General features: G+C 53.6%; 2 protein-coding genes across 3 annotated transcripts; one reads left to right on the forward strand and one right to left on the reverse strand.

Moving 5' to 3' along the window:
• The first annotated feature begins 705 nt into the window (after positions 1-705).
• Positions 706-11,270, forward strand: ADAMTSL4 (ADAMTS like 4). Of its 2 annotated transcripts, XM_058275307.2 has the most exons (18): positions 706-805; positions 3,073-3,214; positions 3,427-3,484; positions 3,777-4,132; positions 4,294-4,984; positions 5,232-5,334; positions 6,087-6,223; positions 6,538-6,742; positions 6,979-7,151; positions 7,293-7,401; positions 7,497-7,682; positions 7,886-8,015; positions 8,335-8,539; positions 8,831-9,007; positions 9,311-9,514; positions 9,640-9,819; positions 10,122-10,266; positions 10,428-11,270. In XM_058275307.2, the coding sequence occupies exons 2-18, from the start codon at positions 3,195-3,197 to the stop codon at positions 10,562-10,564; spliced, it is 3,216 nt and encodes a 1,071-aa protein (XP_058131290.1). In that variant the 5' UTR covers positions 706-805; positions 3,073-3,194; the 3' UTR covers positions 10,565-11,270. The 2 variants fall into 2 exon arrangements, with proteins under 2 accessions (XP_058131290.1, XP_058131292.1); XM_058275309.2 differs by lacking the exon at positions 8,831-9,007 and having other exon boundaries at positions 10,428-10,683.
• An 8,094-nt stretch (positions 11,271-19,364) lies between these two features.
• Positions 19,365-24,640, reverse strand: MCL1 (MCL1 apoptosis regulator, BCL2 family member). Its single transcript, XM_004461600.5, has 3 exons — positions 23,714-24,640; positions 23,119-23,366; positions 19,365-22,360 (listed from the first exon to the last, which is right to left on the reverse strand). The coding sequence occupies exons 1-3, from the start codon at positions 24,399-24,401 to the stop codon at positions 22,244-22,246; spliced, it is 1,053 nt and encodes a 350-aa protein (XP_004461657.1). The 5' UTR covers positions 24,402-24,640; the 3' UTR covers positions 19,365-22,243.
• Between the last annotated feature and the right edge of the window lie 100 nt (positions 24,641-24,740).

Consider the following 24,740-nt stretch of genomic DNA (forward strand, 5'->3'; position numbering starts at 1 on the left):
CCTCAACCCCCCACCCCTCCCCTGATGTCACCACCACTATGAGTTTGGGGTGCATTCTTCCAGATATAAATGGGTAGATGGCCTGTCATCTGTATCAGCTAGTTCCATTTCACAAACGAAGAAAATGCTGCACAGAGAGCTTGAGAGGCTACAGAGCTGGCCACAAAGCTGGCAACTGCTGGAGCTAAGATTCAAATCCAGATCAGTCTGACTCCCAAATCAGCGCATTCCTTCCAAGACTGCCCGCCCGCCCCTGTGTAAAATTTTATGGGAGAAGAAACGGAGGCTCATAGAGGCCCTCGTGCCGTCAGAACCACTATGGTTCACTTGCTTCCTTGGGAGAGGCAGGGGTGACCGGGCTCGCTCGGTAGACCGCGTGGAGGAGACCGCGTGGAGGAGGCGGCTTAGACCAACGCGGGTCTGGGGTCGGGCGGGTCCATCTCGACCCCCATCCAGAGCCGGTCGGGAGGCCTGGGGTCCTTGAATCCGCCAGCGCCCCCGGGCCCAGAGCGGGGGGAGGACAGTCTGGGGCATCCTGGGCTGGGCCCCGCTCGAGCCTCGGAGGACGCCTGGTACCCAGGGTGGCCGACGCCCACGGCCGCGGTAGGTGGCCCCGGCGGCTCCGGGGGTGCGTGGCGGGCGGGCGGGGCGGGGCGGCCGGGGGGCGGGGCGCGGGGCGGGGCGGGGCCGCCGGCGGCAGTGGCCGGAGCCGGGCTCCGGGGCGGGAGTGACTGCTGCGGAGCCAGGCAGCCTCGGGACGCGCCCGGCGCAGGAGGGGTCCCGGGCCGCCGGGCGCGCGGAACAGGTACGGCCCCTCCCCGGGAGCCCCTGGCCCGGGCCCTCCCCGCGCGCCCGCGCCCCGCGCCGCCCCCGCTCCCTGCGCCCCGCGCTCGCGCCCCGGCCACGACCCCGAGTCCGGCTCTTACGACCTTGGAAAACCTTCCAGTTCCTGGGGTCGAAATCCCGGGGAGGGGGTTCCGAGCTCGAAGAACTCTGGCCCCATCACCCGGGCAGGGAACCGGCCAAAATTCCTCCCCAGTCGCATCGTCGAGTTGGAAAACACAGCCGGGACCTCCCTGCAAGCGCCGGCGCCGCCGCCTCCTCCCGAGGGCGCTCTTCGAGCACGCGGGTCCCGCCTCTCCACTCCTGGAAGCGGGACGCAGGGGCGCGGGCAGGGGTGCAGGTGGGGGCCCTCGATGCAGTTCAGCCTGGTGATGGACGATGTTGACCCAAAAGGACACCTGCCCGGACGGCGCCCCGGGCCCAGGAGCGGAGGCCCGAGAGGCCGCGCAGCGCGCTCTGAGCGGGACAGCGGGCTCGTCTGCGGCCGGCCAGGGCCACTGTGCCGCGCGCCCCCAGGCCAGCGGTGCTGCTGCCCCAGAGCTGGCTCCTCCCCGGGGCCGGGGGTGAGCCCTGCCCGGGTCTCTCTGCACCTTGATCTTCACCCGCCAGGGTGGGGAGGTGCAGGCAGAAGGACCCAGGTTTATCCAGACCGGTGCCCTGGACACTTCTGACCTCTCCTTTCCCCGCCTTGGGCAGCTAGAGACACCGGCTGAGGGGCATGCAAAGGGGTGAAAAGGACAAATGTGTGTCTGTTTCCACAGAGGAAGGGGTATGGGCCCCTGCCCAGCTGTGCAGGGAGGTGGGGGTGGGACTTTTCCAGAGAGGGAGCCAGGCCTGGCCTGGGCCCCAGGAGCTCACGTCACCCCAGCCCCCACCCCTCACTTCTCCAGGGAACTGCCAAAGCCAAAGCCAGCTCAGGACAGAACTACGTGTATGCATGGGGAGACAGCAAGAGACAGACCTGGGGTAACGGAGAGGCGGAGGCAGAGGGAGTGGAGAGGGCACCTGGGAGCAGAGGGGGACAGAGAGCGACCCTCGCCCCATCTCCCCTTCCTTGCGCCCTCAGGAGTCAGGGCCAGCCTCCTGCCCCGATGGGTGTAGTCACTGACCTCAGTGTTCGGCCGGGCCGGGCCAGGGGAAAGCGTGCCATCAGCCACCCCCACCCCAGCCAGGGGCAGCTGAGGTGACCCCCGCAGCCCTGCCTCGGCTAGACTAAGATTTCCAGGCCCTGCGTCCTCCGGGAGGGGAGTGGGGCTGAGGGGGGCCACCGCCGAGCGCATTCCTGCCCTCCCCTCTCATGTGCCTGCCCCTGCGTTGGCCCACCGCATCGCTGGCTCCTTGGACGCCTCTCCTGGGTGCCTTTCAGCTCCAACAGAAACAGTTTTGTGTTTTGTTTTGTTTTTTTTCCTGGAAAGCAGAACCAAGAGCAGGATGGAGGGGCTGGGGAGAGGGAGATTTGAAGGGCTCAGAATGACAAGGAGGGGGCCGGAGGGCAAGGAGGGATGGGGGAGTCAGGCGCTGAGGCCAGGGGAGGCTTCCAGACCCCCTTTCCCCCAGGGACCAAAGCGACACTTCAGGGAGGATTTCTCAGCACCTGAGAGCGGGCGCCTGCCGTAGCGGCGTGCTCCCCCCAGGTTTCCCCAGCCTGCTCTAACCCGCTCGTGAAATCAGCCCTCATTGTACCGGGGCAGGATGCCGGCGCCCAGAGTGGGGCTTTTTGAAGCACAGTGGGGAAATCTGCTTCTTCTCTAGGGATTAAACCATCAACCCGTTTGTTTGATCCTTTGGCTAGAAAGTTTTTAAGGCAGGCAGACATGTGCCTGACTGTAGTGTGAGGAGCTTAGGGATAGAAAGCTGGGAGGGGGGCAAAGGGATATTGGGTAAGCTCTTTTTCTGGAAAGGCCAAGTTGCTTCTGTCAGCTTCTCACATGGGGCGTCTGGCATTTCCTCACCTGAGCCTCCCTCCTCACCTGTCCAGGTATTTGCGGGTGGGGGAGGCAGAAGTGAGAGCCAAATGAAGACCATCTTAAGAAAGCCTGGCTGTGCCTGAGCTGACACCCCACTAGGGAAGGGCTGCGAGGTTTCTACAGGGCAGAGCCCCCCCAGCCTCAGCGGATGGACAAGGGCAGCGTTCCTTCTGCCCCCGCCCGTGGGGTCATAAGGGGTGGGCATCCTTTCCCCCCACGCTGAGGCCTCCTCCTGAGGAGTCGCCCCTCCCGGCTCCCCCAGCTCTCTGAAGTCTGGAGAGGTCACCCCGGGCGCAGCCAGGCAGAGCCGCCCTCCACGCCCAGATGCCTGAGTAGTGTGTGTCCAGTCCCCTCCCCTGGCCTGGAGCAGTCCAGGGAGGAGCCATGGAGAAGTGGATGAGCAGGTAAAGGTGGGGTGGCCCTGCCCCGGCAGCAAGGGGCGCCTGTCCCTGGAAATAAGGGAAAGGAGTTCACTGGGTGGAGCCCAGGGGAGTGATTAGCAACTTCTGCTTTCTGAGAAGTTGACGTGCATGCGGTGGGGAGCTGCAGGGGGCAGGCCGGGGCTGGGAGACGGCTCCTCGACGGGGGACAGACCCCTGCTGCCTTTGGCTTGCAGGTGCAGGCTGTGTCTGATGTTGCTTCTGACCCTGCCTCGGCGCTGCCTGGATCAGGAGGTGAGGGGGCCGAGAGCCTGCCGCCTGCCAGGGCTCCTCTTCCATCTCCCCTCCTCTCCCACCCCACCCACCTCTAGGACCATGTCTCTGTTCGCTTAGCTGCTGCTGGACCACGGCCTGATTCACGCACACTTGGTCCTCCTTGCCTCCCTTGCCAAAGAACATCAAGAATCCAAGTTCTAGTCCTACCTCCTCCACTACTGGATGTGACCTTGGGCAGTGGACTAGATGGATACTTGTTACAGTTCCCTCTAAACTCATTCGAATTCTTTCTGACTTTTTCTCTCCGTAGGTGTTGTCTGGACACCCTCTTCAGACACCCCCAGAGGAGGGCCAGGACCTTGAGGGCATCTGGGGACCTTGGGACCAGTGGGCCTCTTGCTCCCAGCCCTGTGGGGTGGGGGTGCAGCGCCGGAGCCGGATGTGTCAGCTCCCTACAGCTCAACTCCACCTGCGCCTGTCCCTCCCACCCCGGCCCCCAAGACATCCCGAAGCCCTGCTCCCTCAGGGTCAGGGTCGCAGAGCCCCCACTCCCCGGGAAACCCTCCCCCTGTACAGGCCAGAGGCTCGGGGAACGGGCGGCCCATTTCGAGGACCAGCTTCCGTGCTTGGGAGAGAGGAGACCCAGGAGGTTCAAGGGGCCAGAAGGTGAGGGGGCAGCTTGGGGGGAGGGGGCCAGGCTTGGAATGAAGGAGAAGGGAGCAAAGGACACATGCTACCAGAGAGTTATCTTTGGTGCCAGGAAGTAGACGAGGGTGGCAGGGTCAGAGATGGCCGGAGCTGTGAAGCCACGTCTGCCTCCTCCTCAGGTCCCGGGTTCGAGACCCTATCAAGCCAGGGATGTTTGGCTACGGGAGAGTGCCCTTTGCTTTGCCACTGCATCGGAACCGCAGGCACCCGCGGAAGCTGCCCAGATCTGAGCTTTCCCAGATCTCTCCAGGGGAAGAGCCTTTTCCATCCCTGACTCCAAGGGCAGAACCGTCCTCCCCCAACCAGAGCCCCCAAACTCCGCTCTCTACTACAGAACTCTCTGCCCACACCCAGGCCTCTCGGGAAGAACCTGCAAGCCCTGGGGTTTCTCAGACAGAAGCGCCCTCTAGAAGCAGCCCTGCCCCCTCTCTGCCCCACCCTGGAGCCCAGGCACCCAGCACAGAGTCTTCCTCGCCCACTTCCTCTCCGGGAGAAAGGAGCTCCTTGGCCGTGTTCCCTCAGCCAAGGATGCCAAGTTCCCAGGGGTGGGCCAGTCGCCGGGTAGCCGGGAGACACCCTAATCCCTTCCCTTCTGTCCCTCGGGGCCGAGCCCAGCAGAACTGGGAGCACTGGAGACCGGGGGGCCGTCGTCACGGCTCCGTGCTGGAGCCTGCCCCTCACCACCCAAATGGCCGGTGGCCTCTGAGCACTGGCCCCCACTCCAGCTCTCTCTGGAGCCTCTTTGCTCCCAGCAGCCCTGTCCCAAGATGTGCTGGGGAGAACGAGCAGCTGAGAGCCTGCAGCCAAGTGGTGAGTTCTTCCCCGGACCACCCTCTCCCTGCCAGCCTTCCAGTATTGCTTCCCTGACACTGAGTCTGTGCCCCCAGCTTGTCTGTTCTGGACCTGGGGGAGAAGGGCATGGGCATCTGAGCACCTCAGGGTAGGAGCCTTGAAGCGCTACCGTAGACCTGACCCCCCCCTGCGCCCCAAATCCAGCCCTGACCCACTCCCCCATTTTCCTCCCCAGCTCTGACTCCTCTGTATCCCCCCACCTCAGCCCTGCCCCCCTGAGCAGCCAGACCCCCGGGCCCTGCAGTGTGCAGCCTTTGACTCCCAGGAATTCATGGGCCAGCTGTACCAATGGGAGCCCTTCACAGAAGGTGAGGTTTCAGCCCACCCCCGGGCAAGAGCGGCCCAGGCCTGGGGGATGATGGAGAGAGGGAGACGCCCGCTCACCCCCAGCCCTGAAAGATTTCCAGCCGCTTCCTTTCTCCCTGTGTGCCTTTCCATTGTTCTGTGGGTCATGTCTTCATTCTTATTCCCCAGGCCTGGGGGAAAGGGACTTCGCTCAGGCCCAGAAAGGGGAGGGGGGCTCATCTGGCACCTTCGCTGGCAGATGGTAGGGAGTGGTCGGCAAAGGGGTCAGACTGGGGGAGGGATGTGTCCAGAGGCAGCTCCTTGGCTTCCTCTGGGGAGAAGTCTGTCCCAGGACGTGGGGTCAGAGAGCTCCTGCCAGTGGTTACAGTAGGATGGGGTGTGTCATGGGTCCTGGGTGGCAGAGCAGTTGCTCCAATTTGCCATCCATTTGGATTTAGACCTACGGCAGCATCACACCAAAACTAGCCCCCATGAGCTCTGAACTCATAATCCTAGGTTTCAAGTATTTCTCCTCGCTCAGAGTTCAGAACCCCCTTGCTGGCCTCAGTGACCTCAGTTGACTAACCCAACTCTCACGTAACCCTCAAACCAGCCTTTCCGAGGACGGAGTTGCCATCTTCCCTTGATCCACAGAGCTAGGCGGCCTCAGGATGCCCCGTAGCTAATATAAGCAAAGCTGGCCGGGGCCCTGGCGCCGCTCCCACTTCACTTCACACCAGGGAGCCCACTAAGCACCCTCTACCCTGTCTCCCAGTTCAGGGTTCCCAACGCTGTGAACTGAACTGCCGGCCCCGTGGCTTCCGCTTCTATGTCCGTCACACTGAAAAGGTCCAGGACGGGACCCTGTGTCATCCTGGAGCCCCAGACATCTGCGTGGCCGGTCGCTGCCTGGTGAGGGAGGGTGGAGTGCACGCACACCCACGTACACGCAGAGTCTCTCATTCATCATCTCAATGACGAAACGCCAAACGGACGGGGACTGCAGAGGGGAGAGCTCTCACCTGCCAAGCTGGGGAGAGCAGAGCCAAGAGGCCAGTGCAAGAAGGGGCCGATCAGGCACACACAAGCTCATCTGCGGCGGCGGGGCGGCGGGGCTGACCAAAACCAGCCCCCTCAGTTAGAGCTGCAGGGTCCCACGTGGGCCAGGGCGGGGCGGGGTGGTGCTGGGCTGGCCCACGCCCCCGCCTCACCTCGCTTTCCCCCAGAGCCCCGGCTGTGACGGGATCCTCGGCTCTGGCAGGCGTCCCGATGGCTGTGGAGTCTGTGGGGGTGATGGTTCTACCTGTCGCCTCATTTCGGGGAACTTCACTGACCGGGGGGGCCCTCTGGGGTACCAGAAGATCTTACTGATCCCTGCTGGGGCCACCCGGCTCCAGATTGCCCAGCTCCGGCCCAGCTCCAACTACCTTGGTGAGCTCCCCCAGATTTTCGAGTCCCCGGTCCATTCCCGGCCTCTTGGTTCTGGCCCCCACACCCCAAGCCAAAAAAGAAGTCACAGGGCTTACTTCCCTGTGGAGGTGGTGCGGAGGCCAGAAGAGCTGGGGGCGCCTTGGAGTCTCGGTGGGCTGTTCCTCTTTTAGGTTAAAGCTGTGGTGGGGGAGGACAGTGTGACTCACTCGGGGGTGTTCCCCATCTCCCACCCGCAGCACTTCGAGGCCCTGGGGGCCGGTCTATCATCAACGGGAACTGGGCTGTGGACCCGCCTGGGGCCTACCCCGCGGGTGGGACTGTCTTCCAGTACAGCCGCCCACCCCGGGAGGAGGGCACGGGGGAGACTCTGTCAGCCGAAGGCCCCACGACCCAGCCTGTGGATGTCTATGTGAGCCTGGGGCTCGGGGAGGGAGGACTTTCTCTTCAAGAGCAAAGCTCTGGGTCTCGGTGGTAGCGCGGCTTTGGGAGGGACCAGGTGGCACACCCCTGGCACCCCAAAACCTGCATTCTCGTCTCTCTTTCGCCCCAGATGATCTTTCAGGAGGAAAACCCAGGTGTTTTTTATCAGTACATCGTTTCTTCTCCTCCAGACCTTGAGAGCCCCACCCCAGAGCCCCGTACCCCCCAACTGCAGCCTGGTAAGACTGGTCCCTAGCCCACGAGGAGGGAGAGGCTGAAGCGGGCTCCCCCGCGGTAGGATGCAGCTGACAGCCTGACTCCCGTCCCCCCTCAGAGATGCCGAGGGTGGAGCCCCCACCGGCTTCAGCACCCCGCCCCGCCCGGACCCCAGGCACCCTGCAGCGGCAGGTGCGCATTCCCCAGGTGCCTGCCCCGCCCCAGCCCAGGACACCCCTGGCATTTCCAGGCGCCTACTGGAAACAAGTAGGACACTCGGAGTGCTCGGCTTCCTGTGGCAAAGGTGAGACGCTCCCGCCCTGGCCCCCCCAGCCCCAGGCCCCACTGACACTCTTGGTGCCAGACCCTGGGTCTCGGCTCCTCATCGGGCAGCTGCCTGCCCACGCCTCAGCCCTGGGCGGGACCCAGCTTCCGGTGCCTGGGTCCTGTCGAAACGGGACCCAGGGCCATCTCAGCTCTCTCGGCTTCCCTCTCACCCCTCTTCAGGTGTCTGGCGCCCCATTTTCCGCTGCATCTCTCGTGAGTCGGGAGAGGAACTGGAGGAACACGTCTGTGCCGTGGGCGCCAGGCCCCTGGCCTCCTCAGAACCCTGCCACGGTCCCCCGTGCCCCCCATAGTGAGTATGACCCACAGGGAGGGTGAAGGTACTAGAAGCACAGCTAACTGCCGCTGGAGCGCCTCCTGCACACAGGACCTTTCCTGGACTCTGCCCTCAGTTGAGGTCTCCTGGCTGCAGAGACCAGTCTAAGCTTAGAAAGGCTGACGTTCCACAGACAGCAAAAGCCTGGCGGCCTCTGCCTCCGCCAGGAAACCGGGCCCCGCGTGCTAAACGTGCCCACTCTCCTCTCAGGGCCCCCTCCCCCCCGGACGTCCTCCCTCTCCCCCCACGCAGCAGCCTCACCCGCGTTTCTCCCCCACCCTGTCCGTGCCCACAGCTGGGAGCCTGGCGAGTGGACGTCCTGCAGCCGCTCCTGTGGCCCTGGCACCCAGCACCGCCAGCTGCGCTGCCGCCAGGAGTTTGGGGGAGGCGGCTCCTCGGTGCCTCTGGAGCGCTGTGGACACCTCCCCCGGCCCGACAGCACCCAGCCCTGCCAGCTGCGGCTCTGTGGCCACTGGGAGGTTCGGTCCCCCTGGAGCCAGGTGAGCGGGCCCTGGCGAGGAGGCTCTCAGAGGGCGGGGTGGGTGCCCGTGACCTACAGTGGTGGATTTCCCAGCTCTTTCTTAATCAGTGGAAACCTTTTACAAACAGAATCTCATTTGGAACCCCGATATATAAGCCAAATAAGAGACCTAACCAGGGGGTGGTGGCCCAGAGCCCCGTACTCCGCCTCCTCCTAGCCCCCCGAAACCATGGTTCGCTGGGATGGGGGTCAGACAGGCGCTGGTGAGAACCTCGGGAAGCCCAGCCTGGCTGCCCGCTCTCCCCCGCAGTGCTCGGCGCGGTGCGGGCGCGGCCAGCGAAGCCGCCAAGTGCGCTGCGTGGGCAGCGCCGGCGACGACGTGAGCGAGCGCGAGTGCGCCTCGGGCCCCCCGCGGCCCCCCAGCCGAGAGGCCTGCGACATGGGGCCCTGCATCACGGCCTGGTTCCACAGCGACTGGAGCTCCAAGGTGGGCCCCCCGCCCCGTCAGCCACGTCCCGGGTCCCGGGGACGCCACGGAGCTCAGAACACATGTACTCAGCAAGCGCCTACTTTGTGCCAGGCGTCGCTTGTACTGGGAACTGGGAGATAAGGGAGAAGAACTTACAGGAGGGCTCTGGACTCCCCGCAGAGGGCCCCCTTACCCGACTAGTGTCCTTGAAGCCAAGGCCCCGTCGCCCAGGCTCGGGACTGTGGACACGTCTCCCTGCGCCCCCGTCTCCCTGCGCCGGGTCCCTGCCACCGCCTGCCTTACGCAGCGGCTTCCCCGCAGTGCTCGGCCGAGTGCGGGACGGGAGTCCAGCGCCGCTCTGTGGTCTGCCTGGGGAGTGGGGAGGCCCGTGGAGCCGGCCCGGCGGCGGCGGCAGGGACCAGTGAGCAGAGCTGCCCACCAGCAAGCCGCCCCCCTGACATGCGGGCCTGCAGCCGCGGGCCCTGTGAGCTGGCGTGGTGCTGGTACACTGGGCCGTGGGGCGAGGTGAGCGGAGGACCGGGGCGGGGCCCAGGAAGGGGGGTGTGCAGCCACAGTGGGGTGCCATGTGGGGAACTGGAGTGACCTCGGTTCCCTTCTCCTCTTATGTCCCTACCCTTCCCCCACTTCAGTGCTCCACAGAGTGTGGCTCTGGCACACAGCGAAGAGACGTCATCTGTGTGTCCAAACTGGGGACTGAGTTCAACGTGACTCCTCTTAGCAACTGTTCCCACCTGCCCAGACCCCCTGCGCTGCAGCCCTGTCAGGGGCAGGGCTGCCAGGACCGATGGTTTTCCACCCCTTGGAGTCCTGTGAGTGCCTGCCTTCCCTGCCCAGATCAGCACGGACCTCCAGGGAAGGGAGCGCTCCCCTCCCTGCGTCCCTTGCTAGTCTCTCTGCGCCCCAGGAGAAGCCCAGCTGAGGTTTAACACTGTCCCACTTCCCGTAGACTTGGAGGCCAGGTGGGCCCTCTCCATTTGGGATTTCCCAATGCCCCAGGAGAGTGCACCCCGACCCCTACCCCCACCCCACGTTTCAGAGAGGGAGGAGGAGGCCTGGGGTTAAGGAGCCTGGGCACAACAAAGGTCTGACACTAGAGCTGGGGTCTCCCCAGTGTTCTCACTCCTGCCAGGGGGGCATGCAGACAAGGGAGGTCCAGTGCCTGACCGCCAACCAGACCGTCAGTGCCCGGTGCCCTTCTCACCTGCGGCCCTCCAGGAAGCAAGCCTGTAACAGCCAGCCCTGCAGCCAGCCTCCTGGTAAAGCTTTCCCCTCCACCTCACCCCTGCCCACCCCCCCAAAGTAGAGTTAGCTGTAGTGTGGGGGAAGATGAGAAAGGGTCAGTGGGAGTGGGCAACACATCTCCTGAGGGATGGATCTTGGTGACCTTTTTGTGCCCACTGGCCTCCTCTGTCCCCAGATGATCAATGCAAGGACAGCTCTCCACACTGCCCCCTGGTGGTACAGGCCCGGCTCTGCGTCTACCCCTACTACACAGCCACCTGTTGCCGCTCTTGTGCCCATGTCCTGGAGCGGTCCCCCCCAGAACCTGCCTGAAATAGGCCCGGGAGACCCTCTCCTAATGCTTTTCTCATGCCACCAGCAGTCAACAATCCATTAGCCCACTCTGTATCCCCTGCCTCTCCAGCCTGTCCTGGTCTCACAAGGGATGCTCCCCAGGGTGGTTGAAGTTGGACAGATGACTGACAGTGACTCTCAACACTTGTGATTGGGTCTGGGTGGTGGTGTGATTGTGTGTCGGTGCACATATCCCCCCAAATGTGCATGGATGTGTGTGTGTTCATACGTGTGTATAACTTCTCCAAAGGATGTTACAGACTGAGAAGGACTAGGAAATGCCTATTTCCCTCAGACTTCTAGGCTGAGAGGAGAGCAAGTTTGCAGCTCCTTGCTAATCTGAGCTACTTAGCTTGTGCTCACCCCTTCTATCCCAACTTTGTACCCTAAACCTCATTTCTCATGTTCCAGGCCTCACACTTTCTAAACCACCCTTTTGTCCTCTGATCCCTTCTTCTGTTATCTGTCTTTCTATCCCCACTCTCATAATTAGCTAAGGACGAGTACGGGGGTTGGCTGCTGCCAGTCCTGCCTTAAAAAGAGCCTGCCTCCCCAGTGGATGGCAAAAAAAGAGAAGTGTCAAAATAAGACACCTTAGCCCCTGCCCCCATGCCCTCCCTCCTAAAATGGTTCCCACCCCAGAACTAATTTATTTTTTATTAAAGATTATTATGACAAATGAGAAGCAGGCTCTTCATTGTCCTCATGAGAACCCAGCTAGCTATACAGGCCACCTAAGCAAGCAGGGTGAGATTAGAATGAAGGGCCGAAGGGGGCAGCATTTAGAGCCAGAGTGAGCCCAAACCCCAAATCACCTGAGCTTAGAGCCTGGCAGACCCTAGGCCCTGCAGGTTGGCTATTGGCCACCAGAGGTCGCCACGTCTCAATTTAAGAATGGCGTTGGGGGGCGAGTTGAGGGAAAAAATGCAGGTGGCTTTCTTGGTAGGCTGACTCTTTCTATGAAGTCTCTTGGAATTTGGTACTCCTTTCAATTTTGGGGGTGAGTTGAGTGGCAGCTGACTTTTCAGGGGTCTTTTTACCTGTTCCCTTTCTTTGGCCCTGCCCTTGCGTCTCCCCATCCTTTCTGCTGTTACTCATTTCCCCATTAAGCTCTTGGTTTATTGCTTTTCATTGGTTTGGGGGAAAGGGAAGCGATTTCTGCACTCCCCCCCCCCCCATCCCTTTCCTCAGTGGAAACAGCTGGAGGAGGAGGAGCCTGGCCTGACTCTGGAGGACTTGGGGCAGGGTTGAGGGAGGAGCCAAGGCAGTACTGGATGTCCTGCCAAAGCCACATTCTTCAGAGATGCCTCACCCCGGTCTCCTCCCTCTTCCCTCTCCCCACCCTTAAACCATTTTTTTTCTTGAGGTAAATAACTTGCTAGAGGTGGTGTGAGAGGGGCATAGCCCCTTCCATAATACATCCTCATCCTGACCCCTACAATGCTGAGTGAGGTCTGAGACTACACTTCTGGAAGGCAGACTTCCCAGGGCCCCCAAGCCTGGGAAGGGAGACTGCAACAGAATCAGAATTCCTTCTCCACTGGAAGTGTTTCTCCCCCCTCTGCACCTCCACAGGTCCGGCCGAGTAAGACTGTTAATGAAGGGCCTGCAGAGACAGTTAAACGCGGTAACTATTTCCTGGGCACATCTAGACCCTGTGGAGGGCACTGGAGTTGTCTTGAGGAGACAGGATTATTCTAGTCTTGCACCTCTCCTCCCCCACCCCCCCCTTGCCATACTGTTACCTTAAGACTCAAGCTTTCCCTGGGCTGGAAGTGGCTGAGAAAGAATTTGGAAGACATCTTGGGAATAGTGAAGGAGACAAAAGGGAATGAAAGGAAAGAAAGGAAACTGACTTTAGCCCAGGGCAGGGGGTTAGAAGAGGGGATAAAAAACCAAAAGCATTGGGCATGTGTTCCTCACTCTGCTGAGTTTATAAGGAGACTCGGAAGACGGGTAGGACTAGAGAAGAGGAACCAGGGTCCGTGTTGTAGATACTGCCGGCTGAGGCGGAGTCCTTAGGTTGAGGGAGGGGTGGTGGTGGAAGGCTGGGGCCCTCCCTGCAGATTCCAGGAAGCGAGCCCCAGCTCAGCTGACTTCCCCACAGGGCCCCACCCCTCACGGCCGCTCTGGGCTGTTGCTGGGCAGGTCTGGAGTTTGGCCTGAGCCTGAGAACCAATCACAGGTTGGGTATGCAGCCACAGTCCCTTAGGGTTCCCCCAGCTTTAGCTGTTAGCCCCCTGAGCTCCCTTTGGCTTCTCAGGATGCGAGCTCTCGTCTGGGAATTGCCCCCTTTTCTCTTCCCACTTTACAGCCAGGATTCAGTGCAGCCCCTAGGGACTTCTTTCTTGGGTCACTAAGGTCAGTCTGGTGTCAATGTGGAAGTTGACAGGAAGGTGAACCTAAGCAACCCCTTTCCCTGGCCCCTTAGAGGGGGGTGGTATGGCCAGACACCTTTCTATTGACCTCTGAAGCCCTCTGGAGGGACTCAGGAATAAGAAAGCTGCAACCTGAAGGCAGGAAGGCAGGGAGATGGGACGGAGGGGCCTCTGGGTGTGGTCACTGGAGGGAATGTAGGGAAGGCCTTAGAGGAACTGGACTCCTGAGACCTGAAAAGGGTGAACCATCTTGAGATGCACAGGACAGATGGAGCACGCAGGCAGCCAGCAAGGTTATCGAGTGTTTGCAATTTCGGAGTGATTGCTGTGGGAGCGGGGTGTGCTTCTAGTGTCAGTGTACTCTGAGCTTGTGAGGTCCCAACAGTTCAGCTGGGTCAGGATTCCTCTTCCCTCCCCCTCACAGCTTCCCCAGGGTAAATACCCACCCAAGGTAAACTGCAGCCTTGGGACTAAATTTAGCTCCTAGACTTCCCCAACCCTCTGGGCCACCCTGTAAGCAGGTGCTCACAGCTGCAGGGGTGGGGCTGGTGGAGAGTTTTAACATACCCTTCACCTCAGTTCATCCAGATGAAACCTGGAGCCTAGAAGTGAAGCAGAACATGGGAACCCAGTTGCTGGTCTCATGCATGCATGTCTCAGCCGTAAGCCATCCCCTAACAGGAGACCTCTAAGAGGAGAACTATGGTTGGAGGATCTAGATAGAGGAATAGAGTAAAAACAAAATGCAAAGAGAAGCTCCCCCCTCCGCATTCTCTCCAACCAGATCCTCTTTCATTTCTTGCTTCCCCTCCCCACTTTTACAAACAGGAGACTTCATTTTAACTTAATACCCTCCCCCACCAGAGTAAACTGACTCAGGGAGACCTCTCCTCCTTGAACCATGGAGAAACATGCTATAAGAGTAGAGATGGTTTGGATGTATGTATATTATGAGAGAGCTCCAGGGTTCCTACCCTCTCTTCTAACAACACCCCTGAATCCATCACCTTTGGTGCTGAGAGTCAGCTTGGTGGACAAGGTAGAGCAGTGGGGCTTTTTTTGTCACGGGCAGGTGAAGAAGAGGTATCAGCGTTTAAAGGGTGGGGAGGCACATTCTACCGGAAGTAGAAAGCCCCAGGAAAGTACCTAAATCTTAAGTCTGTCAACAAGGGAGAGAAACAGTTTGGGTTAACCTTAGATTAGCCAGCACAAATCCTGAATCTGACTCTGGGTTCCTTGACCTAGGAGATTGAGGAACACTCAAGGGGAGGGCATTTAGGCGCCACGGCCTGAAGGTAGAAAGGATTTGACCCAAGGAAGGAAAAAGACCTAGTTCTGCCTAAATGCTCTTGTTCTATTCCATTTCACTTGCATAGGGCTCCTTGCTATCAAAATACTCAGTAATCTGGGCCACAATGATCCATAACTTGGATGGTTTCAAGTGTTTTGTTTTGTTTTTTTCAAATGTCTTTCAAGACTTTTAAGCATTTTAGGAAAATCCTGTTTAAATTTTATTTTTCAACCCAAAGGTTCAAGAAATGAAAATTTATTTTAAATGAACTAGTTGGGTCCAGATAAATAAGTATATAAAAATTTTAAAGTACACTGTCATGCAAATGAAGGCTTGTATAGAATTGTAAGCAACAAGACTTCCTGAGTCAATTTTTTTTCTGAGACTTTATTAGCGCTCAAAGTTGTGTGTTATATTAATGAGTAAGTTATACACTTAAAAGCAGTATAACTGCCTTTCTTTTTAAAATAACCTATGTCTGGAACTTCTTATCAAACGCTTGTCTATATTAGAACTTTTCTTTCCTTCAATAGCACTAATATATCTTTCATGGTTCAGGATGGGGAAAGGAAGATGTTTCAGGCCAGACCCCAAATACCAAACTTTGAGGGGGGGGGGACGGGCGAGGAAATAAGTAACCACTACTCCTCACCATTGCACGCTCATCTGTAGAGTTGTTCCTTAAAGCTAAAAACAAGTCACTTCGGTTTTTTAAAACACACACACAAACCTCATTTCGACACAAAATTGTTTCCCTCTTTCTGTTTCTCTACTTGCCTTGTGAGGGATTTCTGAGAAACGAAAAAAAAACGTCACCTCCCACAGCCTCAGTCTGCAGTTTTGTTTGTTGGGTTTTGTTTTTTTTAATGAAGAAAAGGAGGGGGGAGGGAAGGAGTTACTGTTTAAGAACAGTATTACTCCAAAACATTCCTCATAGCCATTATAGAAATGTACCTTTTAGCTGAGGTGTGCCCTACCTTTCCTTAGACCTGGGCTTTTAGGGTCAAAAGGAAATAAACAAGATATCCTCCCCTGAGGAAATTTCTATAACAAAACTGTAGCACCTACCAGCTGCTCTTTCAGCAACCAGCTGCCTTCCCTCCCCCCACTTCCGTCGAGGATTGGAGATGGGTGGGAATTGCTGTAGGCAACTTAAGGAATGGAGGTGTGAGTTCAGGAAGTGTGATAGATATGGGGATAGGAGATTCAGGAATAAAATGCCTATGAAAGCGATACCCCTTCCCCATCTGAATACCTGAGAGAAGTAGCCCAGTAGGGAAACTGAAATGTGTAGCAGAATTTCCAAAACCAGTTCCTGCTACTAGACAAGAAAATGGACTTCTTTTTTAGGGGCACAGAATTGAAACGTTTCTTAATCAAAATAAGGTGGAAAACGTGGAATCCAGGATGACACCCAATAGTTAAATATTGTCTGCCCTGCCTGTTTCTTTGGCTTTCTTTCCCAGCACACCTTGTCCCAGGCTCACTTGAATAAACATGCACATAAGACCACATGACAGCAGAAGAACTCGAAGTGGGGGTTGTGAAATTCTGAATGGAATGCAGACCCAGCTAGTTAGGGGGCCTGGGCTGGGCTCTGGCTCAGGCTGTGAATTTATCCTGGTAAGAGAAGCCAAAGTAATGAGCTCAGGGGTAAGACTGCAGCCCGTGGGGGAAGTTAGGGCAGCCAGAGCAAACTGGTCTTCTGAACCAGGATTAGCAGTAATGGAGTCTCCCACGGGAGTCCCTATATATAAGCTATTTTGGGGTCCAGTTCAATAACTTTGGGGGCTTTCTCTTACTAAAATTCTGTTCTGCAGAGAGCAGAGGCTGTCAGGCTTATACTCAAAAGCTTGGTTCCTTTCCCTGGTTGCATGAGCAGTAGGGCAGACAGACAAGATAGTTGATGAGATGTCTCAACTATCCTAGGCGTATCTCTTAACATAGCAATACGGGCAGCTTTATGCAAACCACATCTGCCAATGCCAACTCCTCCAGTTGAAATCCTGTGATGGCTATGATGCTGAGTCCTATGGTGTCCTATGATCTGGGACACCAATTTAACATGATAAGAGGAAGCAGTGAAGTCTTTCATTCTTCTTAAATAAACACAAGCCACCCAGCTGTCATGCACACCCAATTCAGACTTCTATTAAGACCAAAAAGACAATTACCTTTTTTCCTACCAGTGTTTCCCAACTTTTTTTTTTTTAAGGTTTATTTCTCCCCACCCCTGTCAGTAGCACTTGCTGTCTGTTGTCTTCTTTAGGAGGCAACAGGAACTGAACCTGGGACTTATGCGGCAGGGAGGCACCCAATCACTCGAGCCACCTCTGTTCCCTGCTGTCTCACTGTTTATTATCTTTTTTGGGTTATCCTGTGTCAGCTTGTCACTCCTTCCCATCACGCCAACTTGCTTAGTTAGGAGGCACAGGGAGCTTGAGCCATATCTGCTTCCCCCCCCTTTTAAATATTTATTTTACTTTATTTTAAATTTATGCCCCCTTCCCCACATGGTTCTCTTTGCCTGTCTGCTTTGTTTGCTTGTATTCTCCAGGAGACACTGGGAACCAAACCTGGGACCTCCCACACGGAAGGCAAATGCCCAATCTGTTCCCCACGGGCTGTGGCATCTAGCTCTCCTTGTGGCGGGTGCAGGCACCTGCTTGTTTTTCTTGAGGCGGCACCAGGACCCAAAACAGGACGTCCCATGTGGTAGGCAGGTGCCCAACTGGTTGGGCCACATGTGCTTCCCCCCAACATTTTTAATATAAGAGATTTTGAGAAGAGATATACACTCATTGGCCAAGTATGGTTGAGGAGTAAGAAAGCAGGGTGAGAAGACTAAATGCTGTGAAGGAAAAAAATTACTTATTACCTACACCCCCCACCCCCACAGGTTTTCACAGCTCCATACTTTTGCTCGTATTAGTTTTCCTTCCTATCCTTTAAATATTTCTGTGGAGCCTTCCTGACCACCCACTACTTCCAGAAGCTGTCCACCCTGCATTGTCCTACCCCGTATCTCAGAATATCCTTAATTATAGAACACTTTGTACTCTTTACTCTATTTTTGTCCATGTCCTACTAAATCATGACCTTGAACATTTTGCCACATTTGCCTTCTCACTATGGATTATGCCTAAGTTATTTACTATATGGATCCTAAGAATAAGGGGATTCTCTTACATAACCACAATGTAATTAACACAATCAAGGAATTTAACATTGATACAGTACTACCTACCAGAGTCCACAATCAAACTTCTCCGATTATAGATGAAATATAAAGGACATTCTTTCTCTCTCATTTAGTATGCAAAAATTATACTGCATTTAGCTGTCATGTTTCTTTATACGGCTACTTAGCCTTTCTGAACCAAGTTTTTGAGGTGAAGGATATTTCATCCAGCATGCAATAGGTCATGGTACATAATAAAGTCCACTGCCACATGAGACTCAACATCTGGCTGCCTACAACTCCCATTAAATGTCCCAGCTCACTGCAGTGCTGAAGAATTAAATAAAAAGTAATCCCTGAATAGAGAATGAGGAGATAAGTCAAAGTGAGTAAGAATACAGAAACCAAAGACAAAAACAGCCATGGAAACATACTGGAAAGGGTCAATTCCATACTAGTACTCTTGGCCCCAATATAATTCGTAATGGTTAGAAAATATTATTTTATGCAGATATGGGAACTGCAAAATCAGAAACCAGGTACAGTGTGGAAAAGGCTAGGGACGCCTGCCACACATACTCCTTTTTTACCTCACAAAAATCATCACTAAAGAACAGTGAATTCTCCACCTGTCTCCAAATCCCAACCCCCATCTTTCCACATACTTCACATAACTAAGATAACACTGTAACAACTTTGAAACTAAGGAAGAGGGGGCTAGAATTAAGTTTTCAAATCTTGAAACTGAGAAGCCTTTGAACAGTGTGGGAGGGTTCTAGAAGACAAAGTTCTGGGATCACTTATCAAATGGAGCAAAGAGAAATAAGTGAAGAGACTTAGCTGATCATATTGCACTCCAGGAATTGATGGCCCATCCTCTGGGCATCTGCCTGGAGCCATGGTACATACCAGTTGTACAAGACATTTCACTTTAAATTTTCTAAAACCCTTCAGCTGTCATAACTGTTCTAAAGAAAAATTTTGTGAAACGGTATGAAGAGTCCCAAACAGGAACTGAAAGAAAAGGTTTCGTTTTATCAAATGATTATTCTGACTCCTCTAGAGAGTCATGTTATCTGGTTACCATCCTATCCTTTTTAATATTTTAAACTAAGGAATATTGCCACAGGAACAGCTATGTATACAGTGCATGAGTGGGAGTAACAGCACCACACGGAACTTGACTTAGGCCACAATTTAGGGCCTGTCCTTTCTGCTACCCTTCACCCCTCTGCTTGGAAATGCTCCTGCATAAAAACCAGTTTTGTAATAAAGGTAACAAAAAGTTGGTTTCCATAGTTAGGATCCAGAAGAAAAGGGATTTCCAAGCAGATATTTTAAAAATATACAGACAAAACCTGAATGGGGAAGGTACAAAATCCTGTTTGCACGATTAGCATTAGGTGCTCGGGTTAGCTTAAAACCAATATGCAAACCTCACATTTGCACACATCTAAGGTGATTCCACAACCCTCCCCCCACAAAGTGGCTGAAAGCAAAGGGGTCCTGGAATTGATTTACCTCCTTATTGGGAAAGAGCAAGGGAAATACATATCACTACCAGTAACCTTATTAAAATTCTTAACTTCAGGTTTAAACTCTGGCTCCCTCTTTTACCTTGGAAAGTTAAGAGTGAGGGGGCGTGGAATAATGGCTGTAGTGAGCCCTCTTACCTCAAAACTAATACTTGGTGACTAAAAACAATCAGAAGTGTTTTTTTGGTATTAAAATATACAGGAGCTACTCCAAAGTACAGCAGTAAAATATTAAAAACTGAACAACTCTTCAGTTGAATCGAAGAACTGTCCTTTGCTCTACTCTGTTGCTTTTAATACCTGTACTTATTTGCTCAGCTGACTTCCCTAAACGGCTTGCCTAAGAGGGGGGGAAGGAAGAAAGGCATCAATTAGAAAAGACCAGTACCACACCTTGCATTTGAATAAAAGATTTATTCTTTTCTCAGGAAAAACAGGAAGTTAGGGAAACACACTACACATTTTACAACCCACATTTGTAGTTGGTCCTAACCCTTCCTGGCACAGCTGTCAGAAGCAGTTTAACCAGGACCGAGGCGTTCACACACACCCCCACTGGATGCACACGGACAACACTAGAGGACTACATGTTTTTCCCTGAGAGAAGCGTAAGACAAACAGAAGTTGCTAAGAGCGCCATCTTTCCAAGTGGCCCCTCCCTTTCCATTTTGGAAGATTTTGCCTGAACTATGCAGCTAATCAGCACTTAGACCACGTGCCTTCCACTATAAACGAACGCCCCCTTTCCCAAAGGATTTGAGCTCCGTAAGTTCTCACTGCTCCGACCTAAAATGTCAGCTAAGATCCTCTTCAGTATTTCAGCAGTCACACCTAGTGAATTGGGAAGTAGCCGAACAAAACTCTACCAGTTTACATCCACGTATCCACTTATTTCCACAAGTGAATATAGGGAGACAGGTCTTTTTCTTTTTTAGTCACCTTACCCAGATCTTAAGAAAATTAAAAACTACATAAAGTGCTTTTAGGTTCTTAGAGATACACATGATATAAATAAGTGGTTTATGATCAAGAACGATAAATACATAGGTAAAGATAGCTCTAGCAAGATAACCTTATGGCTCGGAAATGGGCAGGCAGGGCAACTCTTCCCTATTACATTCTTAGTCATTTTATTTATGCCTATTTTTATCTGGAGTCCACAGTCTAAAGGTCACGTTCTGAGGCTGAAGCTTTCAAATGACACTAGTTCCACTTCAGAAGTATTATTTAGTTGACCGGCTTTTATGTAACTCTTCAAGGTTTAACAAAGCCCACCTCTTCTAAAAATGTTAGGTACAGCTGAATGCAAAGGAAACCAGAGAATGTCACAAAAGATGTTCCCTTCTCTGAAAATTCCTAAGAGGACTTTTGATGCGATAAAGAATGAAAAAGTTCTAAAGTCCAAGGAAAAGGGCCTCCCTCCACCCGTGACTATCATAGCACCCATGGTACTACCAACTCCCAACAGGATAAGATTTATGATTAAGGTCTGTGCACTCAAGGGAGGGGGTTACTACTTAAGTTCCCAGTAGGGGTTCATAGTGCCAAACCTAAAAGGGCTAGTAAGGGTCAAGGGATGGGAAAGATGCAGAAATTGCTATAAATATCTACACAGGAAGCAAAACAAAAGCAGCAAATATTTCAAGGAAGGACAATAAATTCGACAGAACATCAAGCCTGAAATGCAAAAAGATGCCAATGTGAAAATTTTAAAGAACGCTTGGGAATCATTAATAGAAATTAAACAATAAGCATGTTTTATTAACATACTAGGCCTATACTTGTGTTTAACAAGCAAGCCTAATAATAGCACCATGGTTAGACTCTAGCCTTTTTCCAAGCCATCATTTTACAATTTATTAAGCAAACAAGGGATCAAATTTCTCTCGTCCACCTGATGTGATCTTTTTATATGCATACTGCTAATAAGTCCCATTTGGAACAGCTGAAAATCTTCCAACAAAAGTTTTGAAGATGAGCTCATGAATTCAGTTTAAATTTCACCAGCTAAATTAGGTCAAATGAAGGAACTAAAATGAGTAGTTGCCCAATCAGAGCCCATTATTTGAAAATCATCAATTCTCCCTTCCCCCCCAAAAAACTTAAAAACTCCATTCCAACTCAATTATTGAAAATCTACAGAAAACGTGAAGAGTAATTTCTAGTTCTCAACCTCTCAATCCCAGGTCTTTAAAAAAAAATTGAAGGAAAAAAAAAAACACCTAAGGAATACTTACCAAAATCAAATAGGCAATTTAAAGTCTGCGTAGTTACGAACCAGATTTGTTCCACTACAACCAAGTTGTATACGTCTACGTCAATTGGTTCTGTACATTCTAGAAAATTGACCAGGTCAAAGTTTAGAATAGAAAAGCTCTAAGAAACAGGTTCCTACCTACAGAAGCTGAAAATTTTCAAAAGTTATGGAAAAAAAAAAACTTCCAAAGTAAATTCAAGCCACCCCTGCCCCGTTTGTATCTCAAATGTTTTCTGTAAAAATATAATTTTTACAGACAAATACACTTACAAATTTGTTTTTTCCTTTAAAAAAAATTAAGGATATTCCATATTTGTAACTGGAATTACTGAGCCTCAAGTCAAGTATTCTTGGCCATGACCAGGCTAATAGCTAAGAATTACTCGAACCAAGGCAAAGTAGATACAGGTAAAAAGGTCCTGAGCACTTAAATTTTCTATTTTTCAAGAAGTATACCTGCGAAAGCAAATTTTAGAGGAACAAGCTTCCCTTCAAACTCTGTTGTACAGTACTGAGGCTTCCAGTAATAGCTGTTATTACTTGTAGCTTAAATTCATTTTACACAAGGTCACTGGTATCTGGCATTATTAGTGCTTCTCTTTAAACATTACAGGAAGTTAATGAATCCAGTGGGCATATTTAATGAATTTTATGATGAGCCTGGCTACCGGCCACTCTTCTGTTCTAGACAAGAAAATTAAGCCTTCCCACCCTACCATCTTCACTAAACCTACAAGTCGTTCTCTCTCCATGGTCTCCCAAAGTTTGCCTGTTGCTGAAACGGAACTTGGCTTCTTTTACACAGTGACTCTTCAAGGTAGTAGGAACCACTTTTCCACTGATTTATTCCTGTTAAGCCATAATCCTCTTGTCACTTGTTTTTCTGGCTAGGATGCTGGAGTAGGACTCTTAGATGTTACAGTCTGGGCAGCCTGATGTCCAACTTCAATTTCACAGCAGGAGTGTGTGGTTTTGGTGGATGGAGTTGTTAAGAGTCAATTATTGCACTTACAAGGCTATCTTATTAGATATGCCAAACCAGCTCCTACTCCAGCAACACCTGCAAAAGCCAGCAGCACATTTCTGATGCCACCTTCTAGGTCATCTACATGGAAGAACTCCACAAACCCATCCTAGAAAACAAAACAAAACAAAACAAAAAAGGAAAATTTTCAAGTATGGGTTTCCACTGACTTCAAAACCCTAATTTATAGAGAAAGGTGAATTAAAATATCTAACTTCCCCCCAAACACAATGATGAACCAATTATTCTTCATTTCCGGGCTGCAAAAAAAAAGACATTTCCCTAGTTTTTTAGTTCATTACAGTAGTAAGTAGGCCACTCATAATAAACTTGATTTTACATGGAATCTTGATATCAGGATAACCTAAACCAAGGGATTTTAATAGTCACCATTATTTAGATAAAAAAGATGCAAGCCTTTAACCTCAAATTTCCACCGTCTATCTGTGCACAGAGCAGTGTTTCTCGATGTGGTTAAGTACCTTCTCTATCAGAATCATCTGGGTGTATGTTAAAAATACAGATTCCGGGGGGCTCCACCCCTTCTCTATCAACCAAAATTATGGAGGGAGAGCCCTCGGAAATGTACTTTATCTCCAGGTGATTCTTATTTCTTTATGGTTTGAATCTACTGGTATAAAGAGTATCCAACTGAATTACAAAATATCAAAGCCAGAGGACAGGACAACCAGTATTATCAGCCTATAGAACACCAGCACTACCATGCCACTCTCTCTATGGACCTAAACCAACATCAAACCGGAGGTCCATAAATTAGAGCCTGAAAACTTAATTGCGCCTTATAAATACCTTTAGCTATCCCCACTTCAAGCTCCCTCCCCTAACCCCACCGTAAAGCCAACTTACCCAGCCTCTTTGTTTCACTAGCCAGTCTCGTTTTGTCCTTACGAGAATATCTGTGATACTTTCTGCTAATGGTTCGATGCAGCTTTCTTGGTTTATACTCTTCAGGTGTTTGGCCACAAAGGCACCAAAAGAAATAAGAGTCACAATCCTGCCCCAGTTTGTTATTCCGTCACTGAAAACATGGACCATCACTCGAGACAAAGATTTGACATCATCCTCATTTTTGATGTCCAGTTTCCGAAGCATGCCTGAGAGGAAGAAAAGCATGCAGGTTCTCACGGCCTCCTTTGTCTAAACCTGGGCACGATTTGCCGCCCGCCCACCGCGGGGGAAATCGCTATTTGGGCTTTATACAACTCAGGACCACCCCTCTTGAAAACTACCATCCCACCCTTTCCGGGCTTTGAACAGAGCTGCCATTTCCAAGAGAATAAAGATAGGCGGAAACAATGACTCACGGCCAGAATATTCTGGCCTCAGCAATAGGATCGGACTTATTTCAAAACTGACTCGTTTCGGTTTCCACCCACCTCGGTGGCTTAGTCCAGGAAGGGTGGAAAGCAGGCAGCGCGACCTTGGTGACTAACCCCCTTACCTTGGAAGGCCGTCTCGTGGTTGCGCTGCACGCCGCCCCCGACGCGCCGGAGGGTCTCCAGGGCCTTCCGGTTGGTGGTCCCAGCCCCGCCCATGGGTTTTGCGTCCTTGGCGCCGGTTGCCTGCTCCCGAAGGTACCGAGAGATGATCTCCAGCGACTGGTGGTACAGCTCGCCCTCTTCATCCTCTGCTGGGGGCGGCGTCGAGGGAAGTGACCCGTTCGTGTTGGGGACGTTGGCGGCCTCGGCCACCAGCCCCTGCAAGGGCAGCACAGCCAACCGTTTCCCAAGCGGCTCGGGTTCGTACCCGTCCAGCTCGTCTTCGGGCGACATGATGGCGTCGGCGGCCGAGGCTTCCATCTCCTCGGGTGGCGAAGGGCGGCGGGTGGGCGCGAAGAACGTCGGCCTCTCGAGGGTCGCGGTGACGTCGGGCCCCTCGGCGCCAATGGGCGCCGGCCGCGCAACCCCCCGGAGGTCGGGCGGGAGAACGGCCGGGGGGCTCGCGCCGGGGCTCCCGCCAATCACCGCGCCGGCCTCCCCTCCCCCTTCTCGCCCGGCCGCGGCCTCCTTCCCCGGCGAGAAAAGTCGCCCTCCTGGAGGGGTGGCGCTGCCGCCGCTGCCGGCCCCCAATCCGGCCCCGCCACAGTAGAGGTTAAGTCCGATTACCGCGTTTCTTTTGAAGCCAAACATCGCAAACCGCCGCCGCCGCTGCCGCTGCCGCCCGGGCGAGAAAAACGGAGGTTGGAGGTGCCAACTCCTTACTTGAAGAAAGCGGAAGTGAAGAGTGAGAGAAGCGCTCCTATTTCACGGTTTTAGGGTCAGCCCTACGCGATGGCGTCAGCTAAAACATAAAACCGATCTTCCCTATAAGGGGAAAGGGGTGGGCGCTTCCCTATAAGGGGAAAGGAGAGTTGCGCAAGGCACCGCCTGGTGCGGGCGAGCCGGGGGCGGGGCCAGGGGCGGGGCCAGGCCCGGGCGGAGGCTGCGCCTTCCGGCCCCAGCGCCTTCCGGCCCCCGTGTGGGCGCCGT

This window comes from Dasypus novemcinctus, chromosome 13 (genome assembly GCF_030445035.2).
Source record: "Dasypus novemcinctus isolate mDasNov1 chromosome 13, mDasNov1.1.hap2, whole genome shotgun sequence".
Taxonomy (NCBI): Eukaryota; Metazoa; Chordata; class Mammalia; order Cingulata; family Dasypodidae; genus Dasypus; species Dasypus novemcinctus.

What these genes read in the sequence shown, in the direction of transcription:
- ADAMTSL4 (XM_058275307.2), top strand. Translation starts at nt 3,195, where the DNA reads ATGGAGAAGTGGATGAGCAG. An exon ending in GGCGCTGCCTGGATCAGGAG is followed by an intron (nt 3,485 to 3,776) that starts GTGAGGGGGCCG and finishes TTCTCTCCGTAG; the next exon opens with GTGTTGTCTGGACACCCTCT. An exon ending in GCGTGGCCGGTCGCTGCCTG is followed by an intron (nt 6,224 to 6,537) that starts GTGAGGGAGGGT and finishes GCTTTCCCCCAG; the next exon opens with AGCCCCGGCTGTGACGGGAT.
- MCL1 (XM_004461600.5), bottom strand. Translation starts at nt 24,401, where the DNA reads ATGTTTGGCTTCAAAAGAAACGCGGTAATCGGACTTAACCTCTACTGT. An exon ending in CCACGAGACGGCCTTCCAAG is followed by an intron (nt 23,367 to 23,713) that starts GTAAGGGGGTTA and finishes TCTTCCTCTCAG; the next exon opens with GCATGCTTCGGAAACTGGAC. An exon ending in TAGTGAAACAAAGAGGCTGG is followed by an intron (nt 22,361 to 23,118) that starts GTAAGTTGGCTT and finishes TTTGTTTTCTAG; the next exon opens with GATGGGTTTGTGGAGTTCTT.